At 35.0% G+C, this 24,335-nt stretch overlaps 1 protein-coding gene across 4 annotated transcripts in view; it reads right to left on the bottom strand.

The window, feature by feature from the left end:
* Nucleotides 1-6,096: 6,096 nt before the first annotated feature.
* DYNC2H1 (dynein cytoplasmic 2 heavy chain 1) overlaps nt 6,097-24,335 on the bottom strand; it is a 354,596-nt gene continuing 336,357 nt past the window's right edge. For all 4 annotated transcript variants that reach the window (XM_031653015.1, XM_031653014.1, XM_031653012.1 and 1 more), the window contains 2 exons: nt 17,593-17,709; nt 6,097-6,634 (listed from right to left, as the gene is read on the bottom strand). In XM_031653015.1, coding sequence (XP_031508875.1) covers nt 6,476-6,634; nt 17,593-17,709 — 276 coding nt within the window. In that variant the 3' untranslated portion in view covers nt 6,097-6,475. The remainder of the gene's footprint in view (nt 6,635-17,592; nt 17,710-24,335) is intronic.

Below are 24,335 nucleotides of genomic sequence, written 5' to 3' on the forward strand. Positions count from 1 at the left end.
TGAACATTTAGTATTTTAAAGTACCACTTTCTAATTTGAGATACATACTACATACTTATATTCACAAATATAATATTGTATTATATAGTACAAAATATTTTCTTTTTTTCTAACATTTTGTTATAAACATTTCATTTTTAAATTGTCTTTTTTTTTTTTTTTTTTTTTTGAGATGGAGTCTCTCTCTGTTGTCCAGACTGGAGTGCAGTGGCACAATCTCGGCTCACTGCAAGTTCCGCCTCCCGGGTTCACTCCATTCTCCTGCCTTGGCCTCCTGAGTAGCTGGGACTACAGGTGCCCGCCACCACGCCCAGCTAATTTTTTGTATTTTTAGTAGAGAAGGGGTTTCACCATGTTAACCAGGATGGTCTCCATCTCCTGACCTCGTGATCCACCCACCTAGGCCTTCCAAAGTGCTGGGATTGAGCCACCATGCCCGGCCTAAATTATCATATTAAGACCAAATAGAATTTCAGAGATGCTTATACCAGAAACACAAATATAGCAAAACAACCACAGACAGTGAGTTGGAACTGACCCGAGTGCCTTCCAGGGCTGAGGTGGTGTCACTGATCACTTCAGCTGAAATCAAGAACAAATTTCATAGCATCTATTTGAATTGGATGGCTAGTTACAGGGAAAGCTGCTCACAAGGGGCACATAAATAATGAAGCAGTTATCATTTTGCGAACCTCTACTAAGTAACCAAGGGTAGCATCATTTTGGAGAGATCTCTGAAATTGTCTAAGGGATAAATGACCTTCTGGTGGTACTTTAAACACTTGGAGCTCTCTTATGACCATCCAGAAGGTGCAAGTGTTTTGGGAGGGAGGCAGGTTAATGACTGGTTTCAGTGTAAAAAGTACCATCCCAAAGGTGCACACGGTGTCTCTGGAGAGACCGTTTTGTTTACAATTATTGCTTCTCTTGCCAAGTGGGACTTGTATTAGTCAGAGAGCACAGGTTGAAAGTGTCTCCAACTTAGGGTTCCTAGTTCAGTTGGAGTATTTGGGTCTCGTCTTTGGTTTAGGAGGGACTCTCTGAGGGCAGTAGATCTTGTCTGTCCACACCACCAGCTAGCTGGCATTTATCCACCCCATCTAAGGTTGAAAAATCTCTCTTGTATAAATGAAATTCAGAGTTAAATAGTCCAGGGGTGGTATCTGTGTTTGACAAAGTCCTCAGAGATTGAGGTCCAAGATGGTAGCATTGCAGGCAGCAGAGGAGAGGAGATGAAGATGAAAGAAAATGGTATATGGTCCACATCCTATAAAGCATGACCCTGGAAGCTGCCATAGGATATTTATACTCACATTCTTTGGCAGAAGTGGGTCACATGGCCACACTTGAATGTAAGGGAGATAAGGAATTTCAGTTTTTATTCTGAGTATGCATTAGTTCAGTTAAACACTCTGAAGTTTTCTTACTACAGTAGTAGGGGAGAATGGGTACTGGGAGACAAGCAGCAGTAACTAACATAGAAAGAGTTGTGCTTTACATGCAGGGAAGCATCTTTAAAATTAAAAACCTGTGAGCAGCCACCCCGTTGTTAAGCATATCGCCACTGCTAGTAGAATCAGTGACGTTCAAATAAATTCCTATTTTAATAATGATTAATGTCAAATAGAAACGAAGCTAACTTCGAAAAGTCAGGTGTCACTGACTTTAATAATCAAATTTTGTATTTAGGCTATATAATTTGATTCCATTGTTTTTTTCTATGTGGTTTAAGTTGGTACGTTCATTACTTCGTAATTTTCCCACAAAACTTAAACATGGTTTTATTCTTTATTCCTACTTTGCTAAACAATAAGTAATACACTTTTGAAAACAGGGAGAAATTGAAGACCATCTTTTTATCTATTGTGTTGAATCTTAACCCCTTCCACCTTCTTGTCTCTGCTTTTACCTTATTAGGTTTCTATCGCCTTAATCCCTTCTGAAACAGTGTTCAGGAACTAAAAAAGGGGAAGCAAAATTTAGGCACAGCATAATCAGAATTTATAATGGTTATGCATAATATTTTGGTTGATACTTGTTTTTCCCTTTATTTTTGAAAAAAAAATAGCTGATAGCCATGTTTACATACATGGAAAATATCACTGTAGGTAAAGACAGTTGTTCTCAAGAAGCTTACTTTTTCTCCCCACTCAGATTGGGTTTATTTTTCCTGTCCTTCCATTGATAACTTAACTGTTGGAGTACATTTATTTTTCAGTGTGCAATTTGCAGTCTTAGTATACGGTAGCAGATGTACTGAGGTGGATTGGTTTGAGCTTTTGGACCCTGGTAGGTGTACGTCTACTTCTTATAGATTGCCTGATTGTCCAGCATGAAATCCAACTCTTCCAGGAAACTTTCTCTGATAATTGATTTTTCTCCTAGTTAAAATGTTAAGTTTACAAGGCATGACTTGTGAGCATTTAGGAAGGCATGACTGTAAAGTAAAAATAAAACAGAAACCCAGCCAATCTCTAGGATCCTTTCCATTTCCAAAGAATTTTTTTTTTTTTTTTTTGAGACAGAGTCTTGCTCTATTGCCCAGGTTGGAGTGCAGTGGCATGATCTTGGCTCACTGTACCCTCCGCCTCCCAGATTCAAGCAGTTATCCTGCCTCAGCCTCCTGAGTAGCTGGGAGTACAGGCATGTGCCACCACACCTGACTTTTTTGTATTTTTAGTAGAGATTGGATTTCACCGTGTTAGCCAGGATGGTCTCGATCTCTTGACCTTGTGATCCGCCCACCTTGGCCTCCCAAAGTGCTGGGATTACAGGTGTGAACCACCATGCCCAGCCCCCAAAGATTTTTTGATTGAAGGACTATATAACCAAAGGATTTGTTTTCTTCAAAGTGATCACATGGAGGCACAGTCCAATGATGTCAACCTTGCTGAGATGTTTGAAATTTCTTTTTCAAGTTTCTGTGAGAACCTTTGAAGAAAGCCTTCTCCAACTATCCTCAATGATGAAAATGTACTCATTCTTTAAGGATGGGCTTGATTCTGGGAGCAATCTAAAATCACTTGGAGACAAATCTGATGATTAAGTTGTCTGGAAACAGTTTTTAGTCACTGATTCAATAAATGTGTGTTGAGCTCCAATAAAAGCAAGTGCCATAAACAAAAACATGAAACATATACTTCCTGCTCTTAAGATGCTTAGTGTGCAAGAGGGTCAAAATTGAGGTGAAATGACTGATTTTCTTGAATTAAATATTCTTCGTATTGTAGTACTTTGTTTTCTATTTTTTTGTGTGTCTCCCAAAGGCCCAATGCAGTCTCGCACTTTGTGTGCTCTGCAGCCGCCTTCCTGGCAGGGCTCCTTTGTGCTCACAGCTTCCTAAGATAGGTGGGAAATGATAACTCATCCAGACTTTGACATAATGGAAGTAAATACATAGAAATAATGTGGAAGAAGATGCCCCAAGTAACTGGAGTGAATTTTGTTTTCTTTAGTCTCCATATCTCTTTCAGAAATTATAGCAGAAGGTCTCAGAATAAAAAATAAAACCCCCAAATAATTATTGGTTAGGAATACTTAACACAAGGAGTTAAATTTCAACTTCTTCCCTTTAACATTTTCATTTTGATGTATACACGTGTGAGCTTGCCAAAAGCAAAAGCTGCACAAAGGGCTGATGGGAAGAAGTATGTGAATGCTAATATTTTTTTCTCCTTGAACGTATTTTGTTCTATTTGTCTTTGCCTATTCAATTCTGCCTTTTTCTTGTCATTCTGTGCTGTCTAGGACCTCCAAACAGTGTAGAAGTGATGAGCTTTGTCTTGTTCATTTTAAAGTGAATGCCCTGTTTCCTCATTAAAAATGATCTTTGCTATAGGTTTTTCATAGATATCCATTATTTGTGAAAGTCCCTTCAATTCCTGGCTAGCCAAGATTTTTATTTTGAAAATTATCATATTAAATTTACCAAATACATGGCTATGATGTATTTTGTTTGGGGCCATTCCAACATCTGTGGTGTCTGAGGACTGAAAACTGTTGTTTGTTGCTTCTAATGGATTGAGAACCTCAAATACTGTGTCCTTCTGAAGCTTTAGAAAGGTTCCTTGCAGCTGACATTAAAAAAAAATCCCCTTATTTTCGGTTATATATTAAAAACATGTACTGTGTAGGTAACAAATACAGGTTAGTGGGTGTCTCTTTGGAGGAAGAAGTGAAAGTTCTGCTGAAGGGAATGTGAAGGCCTCTGATTTTGAAACAATTTTTAAAATTTGACATTTAAAAAAAAATCTAAAGCAAACACCATAACATCTAATATTTGTTCATTTGAGGAAGGCAATACATTTATTTATTCTTTGTAAAATATTTTCAAAGTAAGTGTTTTTAAAAAGAGAAAAAGAAACAAGCCTACTGTTACTAATCATTTTTGATTAAATTAGTTACTCCTTCCCCTGGAATCCCACAGCCCTTTGCTACTGTGCCACATAACTCTTATTTCATTGTGCTATGAGTTTTCTCTATATGGGCATTTTTAATATATTGTTTCCCAAATTTAACCAAAAAAGCTGGTATAGCAATATTAATATCAGATTTAAAAATTTACAGTGTGGAGACTGTTTTTACATGTTTCACTGTCTGATCAGCTTTTACATCTCTCAAGAGCAGAGACTATATTATCTATCTTTATATTTCTGGAATCTGGCCAATAGCTGGCTTATATTATTTTGCTGGATATTAATGCAAAAATTCATAAGCATGAGGTTTGGCATCATATCGATTAAAGACCTATGCTGCTTTATTAAGTAATTTTATGTCATTGTACTGAATGCATTTCTATAATGAGTTAAAATTTTTCACTGGATGGGGATGTGGTAGAAAGAGCTAGGTAGCCCTCCATGCTCTTCTCTTTTTGAGCACCCAGCTGTCTACATTTTCCAGACACGCTAGACATTATGTATACCCATGTAATTAAGTTCTCTCTAATGGAATGTAAACATAATGATGTGTGACATTTCCAGACATGGCCCACAAAAATGTTCCATGTGTATTCGTCCATGCTTTTCCCTTTCATAGCTGATTGTTATGTCAACATCAAGCCCTGAAAAACATACTTTTAAAAGAATATATCTAAATATATTCTTTTAAAAATATATATTTATATATTTTAATTTATATATTTATTTAATATGTAATATATATTTATTAAATATATATTAAATATAAAATATATTATTTATTATATATATTTAAATATATTCTTTTAAAAATATGTTTTTCAGGGCTTGATGTTGATATTACAATCAGCTAGAAAGGGAAAAGCATGGACGAATACACATGGAATAAATACATATTTTTAAATATATTCCTGTAAAATATATATTTACATATATTCTTTTAAAAGTATGTTTTGCATTTTATGTTTAGTTTCTCCTCTAAGTACATAACTTTTCATTGCTATGACTCGTTTTAAACAACTATCAAAAATATAAGCCTCAGCTCTTAGAATTTGTTTGCTGCAAGGATAGAGCTGCAAATAACTTCATAGGATACTAAAATGTCTATCACTCAACTGAACAGTAGTTTTGGTTCCTTAGATTTCAGGGAATCTTGCAGAGCTAAAATAATAGCTCCTATAAAAAATACAGGCCAGGTGTTGTGGCTCACACTTGTAATCCTAGCACTTTGGGAGGCTAAGGCAGGTGGATTGCTTGAGTGCAGGAGTTTGAGACCAGCCTGGGAAATGTGGCAAAACCCCATCTCTACAAAACATAAAGGAATTAGCTGGGCACGGTGGTGCATCCTGTAGTCCCAGTTACTCAGGAGGCTGAGACAGGAGGATAGATTGAGTCTATGAGGTTGAGGCTGCAGTGAGCCGTGATCGCCCCACGGCACTCTATCCTGGGCAACAGAGTGAGACTCTGTCTCAAAAAACAATAACAAAACACAAAACAGCTGAATTATTCCTATTTGAATTACCTTAAGTTATTAGTTGTAAGTATATAGTTACAATGACAATTATATATTTGTACATTATAATTAGTATAGTATAATTATATTCATATTGATACTTTTATACATTCATAACTTTATAATACATTCTTCAGTATGTAAAAAGTCATGGGAAGACTGAAAAAATTATGAATGCTCTTATATTTTATTAAATAATCATGACACAAATGACAGCCAAAATATTTATTATGGATTACTTTAATATACCACTTAAAATCTCTGACCTAAAACAAATTTTTGAGCCACTGGAAAAGTGAAGTTCCTCACAGAAATATTTAATGTTATCAAAAGAATACTCTGTTTTAACAATAACTCCATTAATTACTTTAAAAGATGCACAGTGCTGCTTTTACACATTAAAATTTCAATGAGATCAATTTTGTAAGGTAACTATATGTTAATATTTTGAACTAACATTTCAAATGTAGACTGACCACATGTTTGATTTAAAGCTTAAAGAATCAGTGTTCCCTTTTGTGAAGATGGCTTTTGTTGTCATTAGATTCTACTGAGTTTTTAGGAATAGAGCTGCTCCACACTGAATCCACTGGTCTTGGTTGCCCCCACATGGAACATCAATATTGGTAACCACACGATCCCTTTCAGCACTTGTGTAAACAGGCAAAGAGATGTACTCATCTGGGGAATATGGACCACATGCATCCTGTTTAAAAAATAACTTGTTTTAAAACACAGCAATACACTATTTGGAAACAGATTATTAGATAACCAAGGAAACAAACATATCAATATTATGAAATGTTTCAAATAAAGATTAATATGATAAGCCCCTATCATCCCCCTGCAACAAAATGAAACACATGGCCTATCGTGTTTTATTTACAACCTCTCCCTAGCCCAATATTGGAGTATTTTGAACAGCACCTTATAATTACAAAATTTCACCTATAAATATTTACATATATATCTCTATAAATGTAACTATGTATTATCACACAGTAGAAAATAATCAATAATTCCTTAATATCATCACACATCCGTTATCTCATTATCTCTTGTTTAAAGAGTTTTTCTGTTAGAAGCATAATTTAAATAAAAACTATGCTTTGCAGTTTGTTGAAAAGTCTCTCAAGTCTCCTAAATTTGTAAGTTTTTCCTCCTCTTTTCCTAGCAATTTGTTTGCAGAAGAAACTATACCCAATAGTTGCCCACATTCTTTTTTGGATTACATTCCCATGGTATCACGTCAGTCTGTCTGTTCCTTGTATTCCTATAAACTGGATCCATAGGTGAGCTCAGACTCAATGTTTGGAAAATACTGCAAAGGTGGTACTAGATGTTTCCATCAAGCAGCATATGTCGGGTTCTCTCTCTTTTTTGGCTATTAGAGGCCATTCATAATAATTTTTCATTCAATATTACACAAGGGGTAATCTATCTTTCCTTCTTCCAAGCAGGAATATATCTATAAAGAGAAACCTCCACTTATCAATTTTTTTTATTACCATGACGTGCAGTTCATATAGGAAAAACTGGATAAATGCTTATTTCCCTCAAACAATGAATGTTTCCTAGCATACTCCAAAGGTGATCAATGACCACCGCTTCTTTTTAAAAAATAGCATTATGAACTGGTGGATTTAAACATATGTGATGTGCTTTAATGCAATGCAATCGCTATTGCACTGGTGTTCAAACTGTCAGTCTTTGCTCAGGGGGAGCTTTTTAAGTTGGGTCCTGGGTTTTGATACGTCCCGGTTGTCTCTTCAATAGTTTCATTGCCTTTCTAGTATGACAAGTATTATTATACAAGCTCATCTTTTATATTTCCTGCCTTAGAAATTAGTCATTAATCTGATGATTCCTAGTTTCTTTCAAGAGAAATGGTATTAGAGACCATAATTTAGGTGTTAGGAATAATTGATCTTTTTTTTTTTTGAGAGGGAGTCTTGCTCTGTCACCCAGGCTGGAGTGCAGTAGTCTCGGCTCACTGCAAGCTCCACCTCCCGCGTTCACACCATTCTCCTGCCTCAGCCTCTCGAGTAGCTGGTACCACAGGCGCCTGCCACCACGTCCGGCTAATTTTTTGTATTTTTAGTAGAGATGGGGTTTCACTGTTAGCCAGGATGGTCTCGATCTCCAGACCTTGTGATCCGCCTGCCTCGGCCTCCCAAAGTGCTGGGATTACAGGCGTGAGCCACCATATCCGACCAATTGATCATTTTAATTCTAGGATGTTTTAGTGACTGGAGCTTAGAAATCATGTAGTTTTAAAAGAAAAACATCATGAGTTCATAATTGTATTTCCATTTCAAATTTAGGATTAGCATTTTTACTGAATTTATATAATTTTATTCAATTAATTATTACTTTGCCGAGTTGGAATGGAACTTCAGAGGCAAGCTAGACCCGTTTTAAAATATTACAAAAGTGACTGACAGATGAGAAGCCTACAGAGAATTTACCCATGGTGACCTAGTTAGGAAGTGGCAAGGTTGTCACAGATATTACAGTTGACAAAACACTCTAGTATATGAATGTTAGCAGCTAATGTCTCTTATTCTGTTACTTTCAAAATAGAACACAATAGCATTTATGGAAATAAATTATTTTCAGGCTCTGGAGTACTTGTCTAGGAGCTCCTGACCCTGTAGAGGTTACTCTCCGAACATCAGTTTCCCTATTATAGAAAGACAAATGACACTTGCCCACCTCACAGGATGTGGAAAGAATCAGATGGCATAAGAGCTCCAGATATAAGTATTATTTATCCACATATCTCTAATTATTTGGACTGCCTTTTCCTTATTCCCTACTAATTCTCAAATTGACTAGAAAAAAAAATCAGCTTTTTGGCAGCTATACATCTCTTAAATGGTGTTATGATAGAAATAAAATAATTTTCTTTCATAGAAAATTAAGACATTCTACTTTTAAGCCTAAGTGGGCATTACATGAACTTTATATTATCTTTTCCAATCCTGCTCCTCTCTCTGTCCCTCTCCCCCCACCCACACACCAACAACTGTTCTGACTCTTCTGGCCCTTGATATAAATCAGTATGTCCCCTGAAAAATTATTCATTCCTAACATTCTTAAATCTTAACCTGATTTACATATAACAAAACATATTCTCTAGGTAGAATCATTCCCAAATAGATAAAAACACCATCTGTCCTATATTTTTTTAATTATCTGTTTGCACTGATGATCTTGTTAGTTTTTCAGCCATTCATTTAATAGCATTTTATATGCTAATATTGTGCCTAGAATTGTAAAGGCTAAGCATTTCAGTACATACACAAATAGAGAAAATAATCCCCTTTGAATTTTTACTTTAGGAAAAAAAGTATACACATATCAAATATCTAGAATATAAGTTTTGGGAAAATATATACTTTAGAAGATCAAAATAAAGAAAATGCTATGCTGGGATATGTTAACCTAACAGTGATTCATGGAGAGAGTAAATCCTTAGTTGAACTTCAGAAAACAAAAAAGTGGGATTTGGAATAAAGAGAATTTTCAACTTTTATCAGTCACCAACTAATCTCTTCCCTCTTGTTCAATTCTGCTTAAATGGCAAAGCTTTAGGAATCAAAAACTGTAATTGCAATGACTCCTTAGCCAATCTTAAAAGGTAAAGCCCAGTGCAAGCATTCCTTTACATTCTTTGGCAAAGAGCAGACAAAAATCACGTATTTGTTAGACTGAAGTGATCTGAATCTATGATTGCCTATTTTTAATCCTGGGAAAGGTCTTAAATTATCTTTTCCTGACACCTGATATTTGCTTTGTTTTCCATTACTTCTATGATCAAAACTGAAATAGAAACATCACAATGAAATGTTTTACGATGTTATTCCTTTCTAGTCAGGAGATTTTCTCTCTCTATATATATATCGATGTAAAGAAAATTTCTCTTTAAATTAGGAACTTAATAATGCTCATTATTATCAACTTCAAGTTGATTTTTTGCATATTCACTAACAGTTTACTAGTTTTTGTATATATTTCCAAATTCTTCCAAACCGTTTAGTTGTAGGCTTTGTTTGTCTTACAGCCAGGGTACAAATCTTTCTTTCAAAACCTACAGTGTTTTAAAGCAAAGCAATACAGTGGCTTCTTGATATTTTGTCACTTCTCAAAATCTCTTAAGTGGTAAATGTTACTTCTGTAAAAAAGTTAAATACACTTGCTCTTAAGTTTCCAATAAGCAAATGCTCACAGTAGAAGCAGGGGCAAGTATTTTTGGTATTCTATTATATTAGCACAGTATTTTGTGTATATAGAAGTTCTTTGAATACTCCTTAACTGAATTAAATTATTATGACCCAATTCCCTCTTTAATATGTTTAACAGGCAAAACATAAGACACTGTTGGGCTGAAGTATTTGGATGAAACTAAAATTTTATTAGTAACTATGAACAAACACCCTGTGTTCAATTAATGCAAGAAAGGAGATATATTAGGAAGACTTCAAATAATTCACATTATTATTTCTTCTAAACAAAGTTTTGTGCAATTACAATAATTCAAAATCTATAAATTGTGACTGATTACTCTAAAAGGGTTGATGTGTTCATAAACCATATCTTTATTAAAACAAACCAGTCCAGTTATCTCTGTTCAATAATGAGGCTAAAATTTGAAATTTTACATTCATTTGAATCAATTAGCTTTTCATAAATAAAAATTGTTTTGTGTGAATAAACATCTTGCACAATTTTCCTGCTTTCCTAAAGTGTCCAAGAAAAGCCTGAATGTCTCACGACAAAATTTGCCCATGCCTTGGGCAAAATGACTTAAAAGCATACATTCTACAAATAGCAAGCAATACACTACTATTTGAAAGAAGATAATGCAATTTTCAAAGGCAAAATGGTGACTCAGTAGTCCCGTCTTATCCGTGGGGAATATATTCCAAGGCCCCAATGGATGCCTGAAACTGTGGATGGCGCCAAACCCTATATATACTATGTTTCTTCCTAAACATACATATCTAGGATAAGGTTTAATTTCTAAATTAGGTATAGTAAGATACTAACATGAATAATAAAAACATAGAATAATTATAACAATATACTGTAATAATAAAGTTATGTAAATATGGTCTCCCTCTCAAAATACCTACTGTACTATATTCATTTATTTGCTGACTGTGGGTAACTGAAACTGCAGATACAGAGGGACTACCGTATTAGATATCACTTAGTTAGCAAACCAAAGAAAGCAAGGAAAAGCAAAACCAAACAATGAAAACAAAATTATTAGGTTATTCATATTAGCTATTTGGCCAATTTCAATTAAATTTCATAACAAAACACATATGAAGACAAAACAAAACATATGCATCAGTTTATGCACAGTCCAACTTATTTTAGCACATGCTTTCTGAATGTTTATGAATCAAGTCAATGAACAGTTCTTTTTTAGAAGAGGAAATGATAGGAAATCAGAGTTCTAATGTATGTACAAGTAGCACAATTTAGTGATGCAATTCTGGGAAAAAAATCTCAAAATAGGAAACAAAACAGCATGCCACCAGTGAATACTCTGACTTTGTTCTGTTAAGAATGTTGGCCGGGCGCGGTGGCTCAAGCCTGTAATCCCAGCACTTTGGGAGGCCGAGATGGGCGGATCACGAGGTCAGGAGATCGAGACCATCCTGGCTAACACGGTGAAACCCCGTCTCTACTAAGAAATACAAAAAATAGCCGGGCGAGGTGGTGGGCGCCTGTAGTCCCAGCTACTCGGGAGGCTGAGGCCGGAGAATGGCGTGAACCCGGGAGGCGGAGCTTGCAGTGAGCTGAGATCCGGCCACTGCACTCCAGCCTGGGCTACAGAGCGAGACTCCGTCTCAAAAAAAAAAAAAAAAAAAAAATGTCTAGCTACGTTTTAAAATGTATATTGGTAAAGATATATTTTCCTGATTTTTCAATAATATAGTGTTAACATCATGACTTTCATAATAAGTCCTTGAAGAAAAAAAAAATCACATACAAAATGTTAGTCAAATATTTGTTATTTTTCAAACCAGAGTGTATACAAGGCAGAGCTTTCAACACATATCTTCTGATACATGTGATATTTTAACATCTATACAAAATATAAAGTAACGATTGTTTTCCTGAGTAGCTTGTGTAAATATTTTATAGTTCTATTTTCTCTGAGAATAATTTTTTTTTTTTTTCTGAGGCTAAATTGTCTATTGTGGTGCCTATCAGAAGATCCAGCCTCATGGGGTTCAGGCTGCCTCAGGATTACTATGTTACTGTGGGACTGATAAACTCTAAGTAGCATTATTTACAGGAAGATAGAACAAAGGCAAACTGACTTCCTGTGGAATGCCAGAAGCGCATCACTGAGACTGGTCTTCATTATAAAGCACTGTTGACCAAATCATACTGCGTGGAATATTAGATCCTGATGGAGCATAGGGTGTAGGTGCATGAGAAGGTTGTATGGCAAGTAATCTTTGGGACTCCTCAGAGCTGTTAATATAAGACTTTCCAAGGGAGGGAATATTATGTTTAAGTTTGTTTACTGAATCATTTTTTATAGAGAATTATCATGAAATGATACATGGAAACATGTTAAGAAATGCATTGGAAAAAGCTAATACTTTCTGGTTAAAATCCTCTAGCTGTATCTTAATTTGAACCAATATTAATTTAACCAAAAACACTGCATTGAGCTGGAATTGGAATAACTTTAAGAATCTGTATTATGGAGCCACTGCACTCCAGCCTGGGAGACAGAGTGAGACTCTGTCTCAAAAAAAAAAAAAAGAATCTGTTTCATGAACGAATAGTGTGAGTGTCAGTTATATTATCCTAGTACATAGATAATGGTAAACAGAATTACTAGAAAAATATTTCACCAGCATTTTATTTATTTTCATTTTTCCTTGAATTTGTCATTCCAATCTTGTTAATTCACAAAGTACACTGCATTTCAAGGAGAGGCAATGATAGAGCTTCCTCCTCCTGCCCCAATAAAAGTCTTAGAATTTGTTGATGATACCCCTTTTTAAGTATCACCACATACTAAAACAATGTTGAAGTTCTTCAATCTTCTGCAACCTAAAATGTTCTTTGAAAAATGGAGGTGCAGCCTAACTCAAAGCAATGTGGTGCAAATGACTGGGTTAGTGGGCAAGTTTCTGTTGAAATGAAGCTATTCAGGGATACTGGGTGTCAGATAATATTGTGAAAATAATTTGTAAAATAACTTCCTTCTGGTCTAAAAAAAAGTTTAGTTACCAAAGTTCTGAATTATATTATTTCATCCAAGCTCATAAAAGAACACTGGGCTTTCTGCTACAAAACAGCTGTAGGAGTAAATGGCAAAAGTAAATCTTTTTACTGGCTTATATAAATTGATGTTGATGCTTCCTTTGACTGTACACTGGTTCCTTCCTTCCTACTAAAAATGCATTAACATGTTGATATTTTTCCACTGCAAATTATGTGAAACTTATTACAGACATAGTTGCTTAAAAAAAAAAAAACACCTTTCTTTCTTAAAAGAATGCTTAATCAAAGCAGAAGGTGGAGAATTTAATAGTTTCTACAGGGTCAGCAAATTTTTTTAATAAAAGGCCAGACAGTAAATATTCTAGGATTTGTGGGCCATGTGGACTCTGACACAACTACTAAACTTTGCCATTATAGCCTGAAAGCAGCATGGACAATATGTACACAATGGGCACGACTGTTTTCCAAATAAAGCTTCATTTATGGACAATGAAGTTTTTATATGCCATGAAATACTTTCTTCTGCATTTTTCAACTTTTTTAAAAAAGGTAAAAACCATTCACTGTTCATGGGCTCTGTAAAAATAAGTAGGCTGGATTTGGCCTATAGGCCATGGTTTTCCAAACCCTAATTTATACTGTTAGGGTGTCTCAGTATTAGGTCTAAAGTTTAAGAGAGACACCTGAATTTGAATCTTAGTTGCCTACCTATTAACTATGTGATCTTGCGCAAGTTACATAATCTTTTAAACCTCCATTTTCTACTTTAAAATGGAGATTACAATTCCTATTTCAAAATTTTTTTAAAAGCTTAAATATCTTGTATTTGAAACACCTTGCATAGTGCTTGGTATGTAATCAGTGCAAATAAATGTTCATTATGATTGTCCAAACACTAATGCTACCACTGTGGAACTCATAAATCATTTAACTTACCTGATTCTCAGTCTTTCCATCAGAAAGATAGAAAATTTGCTGTACCAAACCCATAGGATTGTTATGAGACTCAGGTATAATTGTATCTCACAGTGTGCTAATCTACTATCCACCCACTCACTGCTAGACTGATTTTCTAAAACTACAAATCTGATCTTACCATACCCCTGTTCTCAATTCTTTAAAAAAATTTTTTTAAATTCTCTTTTTATTTAATAAAGATGAGGTCTTGCTATGTTGCCCAAGCCAGGCTCTAACTCCTGGGCTCAAGTGATTCTCCTGCCTTGGCCTCCCAAAATGCTGGGATTACAGGTGTGAGCCACCATGCCTGGCCCTGTTCTAAATTCTTGATGGCTTCCTACTGACCATAAGGTGGTCTAAACTCCTTGGCATGGCTACTCAGGTTATCATACTTGGTCTTGGCCTTTCTTTCTGGCCGCGTCCCCCACCATTCTTCCATATGAACTATATGCTCCAGATGTACGACACTTGCAGTTCCCAGAATATCCTAAGCTCTTTTCTACCTGCATATATTTACGTATGCTGCTCCTTCTGTCTGGAATGCCTTGTTACCCTATCTTTTTTGAATTTGTCCTTAAACTCTTCTTACTAAAATTCAAGTAACAGTTCAAGAGAAGCTGCCACCTCTCTCAGCGAGGTCATCTGACTTTCCCTCATTTGTTCACACATGGTAGAGTTGAAGCCTCCCTCATCTGTCAAAGCACTTTATATAAACCTCTCTAATGATTCTGAACTGTAGTAGTCTCTTTGCTTATTTGCTCCCCCAGTTGGCGGAAGACTCTGCAGGAGAAATCTGTTTATCTTTGTAACCCCAGGGTTCAGCATAACATCTGGTATATAAAAACTCAACAATAACTTAATAATGAGTGAAAGTACTGGTAAACTAAAAAGTACCATATGAAATGAGATAAAACATTATAGCATTATAAACAGTTTAAAATATTGACAATAGGATAAACTTGACTTACCGTGTATGAAGCAGTATGCTAGGTACTTTACACATACACAAACATATTTAATCCTCAACATGATCCTACAGAAACATTATTACCTCCATTTTCAAATGAGGAAACTGACTCAGTGAAGTTAGGTACCTTGCTTAAATCACCTAATTCATAAGCTTGGGAACTTGGACTACAATTTAGGTCTGCTGCGCTAGAGAACTTTGTGTTCTGAAACACTTAGTAGTAGATCTCATGTTCTTTCCTTCTTAGCTGATATGGGAGATACATTCTGAAAAGTAGTACGATCATAGCAAAAGGAGGAAGCTCACTGTAAAGAAAGAAGGGGAAAAAGGAGGTGGGGAAGCACTAACAAATTCTTCTATTTCATGTCATGTACAAGTGCAAAGGCCCAGAAGAAAATCTTATAGAAAAAGAGTAAAAAGTTCACATTACCTTTTAGTCATGTCTTCTATAGGATAAATGCTCAATTCATTTTACCTCTCTTTATATGAGCTATTTTTGAAATTAAATTATTTTTAGCTTTTTATTCCAATCCTGACATTTTAGAAGTATGACAAATAAAACTAGAGAGGAATAACACACAAAGTGAAATATTGCCAAGCTATCAATTCCCAGTCTTGTAAAGTCACATCACTTTTCATATAACCCAGTAACAGACTGGCTTTGTCCATGACAGCACTGCATTCCTGATTTGTGTTCAGTTTGTGGTCAATTACGTGGGTATTGCTCCAGGTCATTTTCTCCTATATTTATTCTTAGTTGCTCTCCAAGCTCTGTTTTTATTGTTTGGGTTTTTCCTCAAGGGAACCTGTTTATACTTGCCCTACTTTTTTTCCGCCTCCTCATGATCATCATATGGATTTTATTTTCCAGCGAATTAGTAGTTTATATAATTTAAATTCATTGGAATTTATCTCTGTCATCCTAAACAATTTTGTATGTTATATTCACAACCCTTGACAAATTCCAACCTTTTGTATGTAACTTTCAACTTGATTTACACACCTAAGATAAAAATGTGTCATTCATAATTTACCAAATTTTTGTAGAAAATTCTTATAGGAATTAACAGCAAGATTGAAGTAAACAATGATTCTTTCAATCTCTTCTCTCTCCTTTATCTCATAGTCACTCTAATTTTGGAGAAAATGAAGCTGATATGGGGGAAAGATAGGGAATTTTGACAGAAACAAATGCTCTTTGAGGTCAGAGGATACTCTCGTAACTCTTGGCAATGTTGCTAATTGCTATCGTTTTTTAAGATTTTCCTTAAATAAATACTCTGGGCCGGGCGCGGTGGCTCAAGCCTGTAATCCCAGCACTTTGGGAGGCCGAGATGGACGGATCACAAGGTCAGGAGATCGAGACCATCCTGGCTAACATGGTGAAACTCCGTCTCTATTAAAAAATACAAAAAACTAGCCGGGTGAGGTGACGGGCGCCTGTAGTCCCAGCTACTCGGGAGGCTGAGGCAGGAGAATGGCATGAACCCGGGAGGCGGAGCTTGCAGTGAGCTGAGATCCAGCCACTGCACTCCAGCCTGGGCGACAGAGCGAGACTCCGTCTCAAAAAAAAAAATACATAAATAAATACTCTGGTGCATTTAATTTTTATTTTATAAGGAGAATGACAATAACTGGAAAATTCAACACATTATTTCTCAATGAGAAAGCTCATTTTTCTTCTAGTAAGCAATACGTGAAATAGTTTTGTTGCTCATTAGATACAGAATCAGAACTTTAAAGTTTATTCACATGTAGTCATATGTGCATTCTTAAACTTTATTAAGAAAAAGTTATGTGCTTCATTTACAACTATGTCCTATTTTAAAGACATGTATACCCCAAGTTCTACTGTTGAAAGTTCTTTCAATAACTGTTTTGAAAGGAAAAAAGTTAACTAAATAAGTCTTTAAGATTGTTTTCTTCATCCACCTATCAGCTGCCAAATGACATTGTGTGATACAAAGCCATACATCTATTAACACCTTAATTCTATCACTCTCTGTGTAGCTAACTACGAGAAGTCATTTAACCTACATGAGCATGTTTCCTCATTTGAAAGTAGGAATAATAATATCTGCCTTGCATGGCTGCTCTGAGGAGGATTTTAGGTAAAGCATATAAAGTACCTAGTGCACATTGCTGAAAATAACAGGAATGCAACTCATGGTAGTTCTTATTATCATTAAAGGCCTTTTTATTACCAGGCTATAAACTCTCTAGAAATTAATACTATGTTATTCTTTCTATAACAAAATCAAAGCCCAAAGTTTTTCAATCAAAATCAAAGTTTTCAAATGTCTTGTACATCTTAAACGTGATAAAGGATAAAATATTTTGACTGCAAATTTGTTCAAATGCAAGTGAGATTAGAAAGCAAACAAAAATACACAGGTCACAAGAATGTCTTCTTCCAAAGATAAAATCTAAGAGTGAACTGATACTATTAAAACTTACGCATGTTAAAAATGTATTACCTGTGGAATCCAGCCCATAAAACAAGGGAGCACTGATGACACGCTAGGAGAATCAAGCTGATTTTCAGAAAGTTGATTTCCATCAAAACTACATCCTTCTAGTAACAAGCCACTGATCTGCCGTGGAAACAAATAAGTCATGAAAATATGCATTAAAGTCTCAAACGCCAGAGGTTACTCTATTCTATCTTAAGAGCAATGCTTTCCATTGTGTTCACTGATTCCAAATATATGAAAACAAAGATTATGGTACTGTATTTGAGAATAAAGTCGGTAAGGCCTGGACTAGTGTTCACCGTCAACTTCTTTTAGACTGATTTCTCATTTTTAGCAAATATATTTTTTAAATTACTTATAAATCTCATCAGTTATGCAACCTCAGGTGTCTTGATATTAGTGTAATAGAATTACAGTGGCAAAAGCCAAAAAGTTATTCTTTCTCCACGAGGGAAGGGAGAAAAGCATAATTAGACAGCAAACGTTGTATTCCCAACCTGGAATTCTGACACCTTTTAAGGAACAGAATAAAGTTCAGAAAGTGTAATGAAAAAAACTGACATGCAATATGGATATGAAAGAAGAATTAGAAGAAAGAATCCATGTCTTTAAGGTAACCTATGTAAATGTAAGAAATCCTGAAAATGAAAACATGGTTCTTTTGTTATTATTAGCTTCATATTTCTTCTTTGAAACTCTTCATTCTTTTAGTTTCTGCAGTTAATCTAGCCTGACTATCTAAAGGCAACAAATGTAGAGTCAGTATTTGGCATTTATAGCTCTTCTGGCACTTTGCCTTAAGAGCCACATATATATTATCATAATTGGAACTTGGTACAAAATATAAACAGTCTTAAAATATACAGTGCCGGCTGGGCACGGTGGCTCACACCTGTAATCCCAGCACTTTGGGAGGCCGAGGCGGGTGGATCACGAGGTCAGGAGATCCAGACCATCCTGGCTAACACAGTGAAACCCCGTCTCTGATAAAAATACAAAAAATTAGCTGGGCGTGGTGGCGGGCGCCTGTAGTCCCAACTACTCGAGAGGCTGAGGCAGGAGAATGGCGTGAACCCGGGAGGCGGAGCTTGCAGTGAGCCGAGATCGTGCCACTGCACTCCAGCCTGGGCGACAGAGCAAGACTCCGCCTCAAAAAAAAAAAAAAAAAAAAAAAAATCAATCTATCTATATATATAGATATATACACATACATACATACACACAGTGCCTTGGAATTTTAACATACTAAATGAAAGAACTATAGAATTTAGAATGAAGGGAATGCTAAGTTGGAAGAGTTAAGATAATTTTCAGTGACATATAGTCAGGGAATGGTTTAAGTGCTAGGAGAGAATCCCTTAACGAATAGTTTTGAATGATTTCATTACTTGAATTTTACAGTAAGGTTGCTGTTGCAAGGAAAAGATAAGTAACTTTGTTGTTAGTAAAAGAGCTGGGATGATAATATAATTATTTAAAACTTAAATACTCTTTCTACTTACTATACCACTAATGTGATATACAGGTCTCTTGAAGAGTTGCAAAAATATTCTGGCCTGAATTTAGTTTTATCTGTAGCTATGAACAACAAATAGTATTGTTTTTCATGTTTCCAATCTCTATGTAAAGGGTAACATGCAACCTACTCTTTTCCTTCATTGTTGGTTTTAAGGTGCATCCATTTTGTTCTTTCATTTCCAATAGCTATACAATATTTCATTTGTTAATATACAACAATTTATCTATTTTTCTGTTTGTGAATATTTCCAACTGCTTTCCATTATTTAAAAAAACACTGCAATAACCATGCTGTGTACTTCCTTATACACATTTGCATGAATTTCTCTAGATATATTAAATTACTAGGTTGAAGAGTGTGGTCAATCTCAATTTTACGTAATATTGGCCAATTATTCCCCAAAGTAACTCTATCAATCTATACTCTTACTTGTCATATGTAAGAATTTACATTATGCTACAATCTTGCCAATACTTGGTCTGTTGAGACCTAAAAATTTTGCCAATCTGATGAGCATGAAATGGAATCAAATTTTGGTCTTAATTTCATTCCTAGTTACTAGTAAGAACAAGTACTTTTCCTTATGTTTATTAGCCATTTAGGTTTCCTCTTCATGTAAGTTGCCTATTAAAATCCTTTGCCCACCTCCACCTTTTCTTTATTATGGACATTTTCTTTAAAAGAATGATCTATAAATGTCCTTTATCTGTTTTAAGTACTAATCCTTTGTCAGTTATACAAGATACTAGTATCTTCTCCTGGTCTGTGGCCTGTGTTTTCACTTTCTGTGGTATCTTTTTAATTTCAGGGGAGCAAATTTATCAGCTTTTTCCTTTAAGACTTTTACTTCTTTTGTTTCTGAAGAAATCCTGAGTATTTTCCTGTATTTTGTTTCTAAAAGTCTTCTCTTTCAAACAGTTTTGTTTCTGTAACTTTTTAAACCTTCAGAGTCCATTTTTATTTATAATATAAAGTATGGATCAAATTTTATCATTTTCTAAATGAGTGAGCAATTGTTTCAGAATTATTTATCAAATAGTCCTTCCAAGCCCCTAATTTGTAACCAACCCTACTTTTGTCATGTGTCAAGTTTCCGTACTGGCATAAGTTTGTTTCTGGACTTTCTTTTGTGTTTCATTAGTCTGTCTTTCCCTAAACCAATACCATGCTGTCTCAACTGCCATCGTTTAATAATAACAATAATAATATTGTGACACAGTGCAAAATATGGCCCCAAATTCCTCTCCTCCTAATATGCACCCCTTTGCCAAGTAAGCTTGGCTGCTGCTTCCATCAGGAGGTGGAGTTTCTTTTCTACACCTTGAACTTGGGCTGGCCTTTTAAATTGCCTTGATCAATAGAATGTGGTAGAAGGGCTTTAAGCAACTTCTGAAGCTAGGCTTTAAAAGGCTCTGCCTTCTAGAAATGCTGCACTGAAACCACCAAATAAGGAAGCTCTCCTAGTTTACTAGAGTATGAGAAGGCATGTGAAGGACTGAGGTACCTCAGTATGAGGTACCTAGAGTATGAGAGGGCACATGAAGGACCGAGCTAGCACCAGTTGCCATATATGTGAATGAGGCCAGGATGGACCTTCCCTTCTAACTGACCTAGTTGAACGTAGATGCAGAGTGGGTCTGAGTAAACAGCAAAGGACCTACTAGGCAAACCACAGAATTGTGAGAAAATAATAAATTGGTATTCTAAGCCACTAAGTTTTGAGCTAGTTTGAGCAAATGCTAACTCAAACTCATGTACCACATATTTGAAAAAAAAAACACACACACACTTTGGAATATTGGTTGAAATTGCATTAAATTTTAAAATTTGATTTTGGAAAGTCTGACATTTCACCATTAAGTTCTTCTTTCATGTATTTTTCCACTTCTCAAATTATCTGTGTGATCATGACTTAAATATACATTAAGTACATTTAAGTACCATTTAACTGGATTTTATTTTTTCCTCAGTCTGATCATCTCTATCTCTTAATTGGTAGGATTAATATGTTTACAATAGTCATATATTTGGTGTTATTTCTATTATTTTACATTTTTTTCTCTTTACCTTTTTTGTTTACTTTTTCTCCATTTCTGCTGTGGATTGTATATGTATTTTAGTGTTTTACCATCTATATTTAAATGCATAATTAAGTGTAAAACTTTCTAATAAATTCTTATTCAGTACTGAACACAGTATGAATTTTAACACATCATATCTAATTGAATTATTGCTGTTTAGATTTTCAGCTTAAACAGAACATTTTACAGTCAATATTTAAGTTACTTAAATTTAAGTTAAATTTCACACTAAAATTATTTGTTAATTTGGGGTTCACTATTGTTTTAGGTGTTCATTACTTTCTCTCTGGCTTTACTTTTTACAGAAGTACATGTTTCAATATTGCTTTTATTGAGGCTGTGTGTGAGTGGTGAATTCTGGTGGTCTTTGGGTTCCTGAAGTATCTTTTTATTGCTTTCATTATTGAATATTTTAGATGGCAATAAAGTTTGAGTTTAACAATTATTTTTCCTCATCAATTCGAATATATTATTTTACTGTCTTCTGACATCTAGTGTTGTGAATGAGAAGTCTGCTGTCAACATGGTGATTATTTTGGTAGAAAATCTGATGTTTTATCTGGTAACTTTGAAGATTTTCCTCTTTAATGTGGATATTGACTAGCTTTGCTATAGTGCGATTAGGTGTGAAACTGAATTCACTTTTGTTTATTATTTTTGGTACTTTGCAGATGTTCTGCATCCAAGAACTCATCATTCTCCAATTCTAGAATATTCCTGAATTAGTTTTTCAAATTTCACTTCTCTGTCATTCTGTTTTATACTTCTAGAAATCCTTTTAGAAATAGGATAGAGTATCTGAAACTATTGTCTATGTCTGCTAACATAACCAATGTATCATGTCTTCTTCAATCATATCTAATGTATATTTTGTCTATCAATTTTTTCATTTAAAGACTACATTTTTCATTTCTGACATTAATTTCAACTATAACTGTATTATCTCTCCCTGTTTCTCCGCCGGAAGTTCTTATTTTGTACTGAACGTTATTCCTTCATGTATCTATCTGTTCAAGGAAACTACAAGGAAACTAAAATAGTTTAACTTTTTTGTCAGCTTTTTCTATAAAATTAACAACAAACTTGACTGTTTCATCTGATGATTTTGTTAGTTTTCTTTTTTGGATTAGTTATTTTTCCCCATTTATTTTGGATTTTGGATTCTAGGTTCATCTTGAGCTGTATTTTCCCTCCATAGACCTCTGTACTGTCCCTTCCATATCTACGTACATACGGTATTTATAATGCCAGTTTGGGGGTTCTGTTCTGGCGATGTTGGGATACTGCAGATCTTGTGGATAGGCAGTGAGATTCAGCATCTAAGGAGTCAGGCTATTTCTTTGTCTTTCAGTTTTCTTAAGCCTACAGATTTTTGTAATGCCATAAACTCAATCAGTGATTCTGCAACAGCTTTATTTTGTTTGTTTAGTTATTTGAGGCAGGGTTTCACTCCCATTGACCAGGCTGGAATACAGTGGCATGATCACAGCTCACTGCAGCCTTGATCTCCTGGGTTCAGATGATTCTCTCACCTCAGCCTCTTGAGTAGCTGAAATGACAGGCATGCACCACCAGGCCTGGCTAATATTTTGTATTTGTAGTAGAAACAGGGTTCTTCCATGTTGCCCAGGCTGGTCTTAAACTACTGGGCTCAAGCGATCCGCTTGCCTCAGCCTCCTAACGTGCTGGGAGCCACTGCGCCAGGCCTGCAACAGCTTTATTCAGTCTCCTTTTACTGGGGATATGGAGAGCCTAACCTCAGAACTGGATTCAACAAGCAACGAGCCTGGTTATAGTCCTATGTAACATTTAGCACTACTAATTCCTTTTACTCTAAAAAAGCCATACTTCATTGCTTCCTAATTCTGGACTTATAGCTCAATCTATCTGTATTTTTGGCCTTACTTACAATTTTATTTTCTGTCCTGTTTCTGACACAATGTAATACTTATCTTGTATTTCAAGCCAGCTAAGGTTTGTGATTTCCTTTTTTTATATTTTACCTATCGTTAGTATGCATTTAGATAAGAGTGGATGAATCATAATCTCCCTGGGCCATCTTTAGTGGTTTTCAGTTGTTTACAATATATTGAAAGAAAAATAAGGTTTGTACTATATGTGTTAGGTCCATTTAATTGTAAACAGAATTTTTGAGAAAGAATCACCATAAAATATTAATACTGATTTTCATGATGGTTTCATAGGTTTATTCACTTACTGAAAATTCATAAACTGTACTCTGAAAATTTGTGCATTTTTGTGTATGATGCTACACTTCACTATTAAGGTTTACCCCCTCCTCTAAAAAGAAAAAAGAAAGATATACAGGTCAACATTAAGAGGCATCACATATATGCCAAAGACCAGAGACAACTGCAAATGAAAAAGAATAATAAATGCAATTTACTGAAACATTAGACATACAAGAAACTCACAATGATACTTAAAGAGAAAATGTCACTGGACACTGCTGCAAACTATGTATCAACAGCATCTTTTGAAAGAAAGAATGAATTTTCCCAGTTTAAATGAAAAAATTAAGCATTCTTTATTTTCAACAAAAAATGTATTTCATAGTATCCAGGTAACTACACAGACCTAATTGAAGCCTCTTTGTAGAAGAATTTTAGCTAATAAATGTGGAAGGAATAACAGATTTAGAAGAATCAGTATGCATCCCTAGTTATCCAAGCAATGATCATCAATGGTTAAAACTATTAGATGAAATACTGATGAGAAACGTTATATGAGGAATGAGGCTGTCACTGCCTGTACACATGAATCAATGTTAGCTTCCCTAAAAACAAGAAAACAACACGTGTGTGCCTCATCATACAATGTAAAATGAAGAACACAGTGCCACTTATGAAGTATTTTTGTTGCCCCTCCACAAAAAAAAAAAAAAAAAAAAAAGAATGTAATTAGATCTTTGGAATTAATTTTATTTATAAGGAATGAGAGATAGAGGAACAAAAGCTTACTATCATAAGGAAGCAAGCAGATGAATACAGAATGTACATCATTCTATAGGAGAAATGACCCCACTCCTGTAACAAACAGTGGTATTAAATGAAAGATGGAACCTGATTTAGATATAAAAAGACTTAAGGCATATAACCAAATGCAATGTTACGTCTCGTTTCATT

Source organism: Papio anubis, chromosome 12 (genome assembly GCF_008728515.1).
Source record: "Papio anubis isolate 15944 chromosome 12, Panubis1.0, whole genome shotgun sequence".
Taxonomy (NCBI): domain Eukaryota; kingdom Metazoa; phylum Chordata; class Mammalia; order Primates; family Cercopithecidae; genus Papio; species Papio anubis.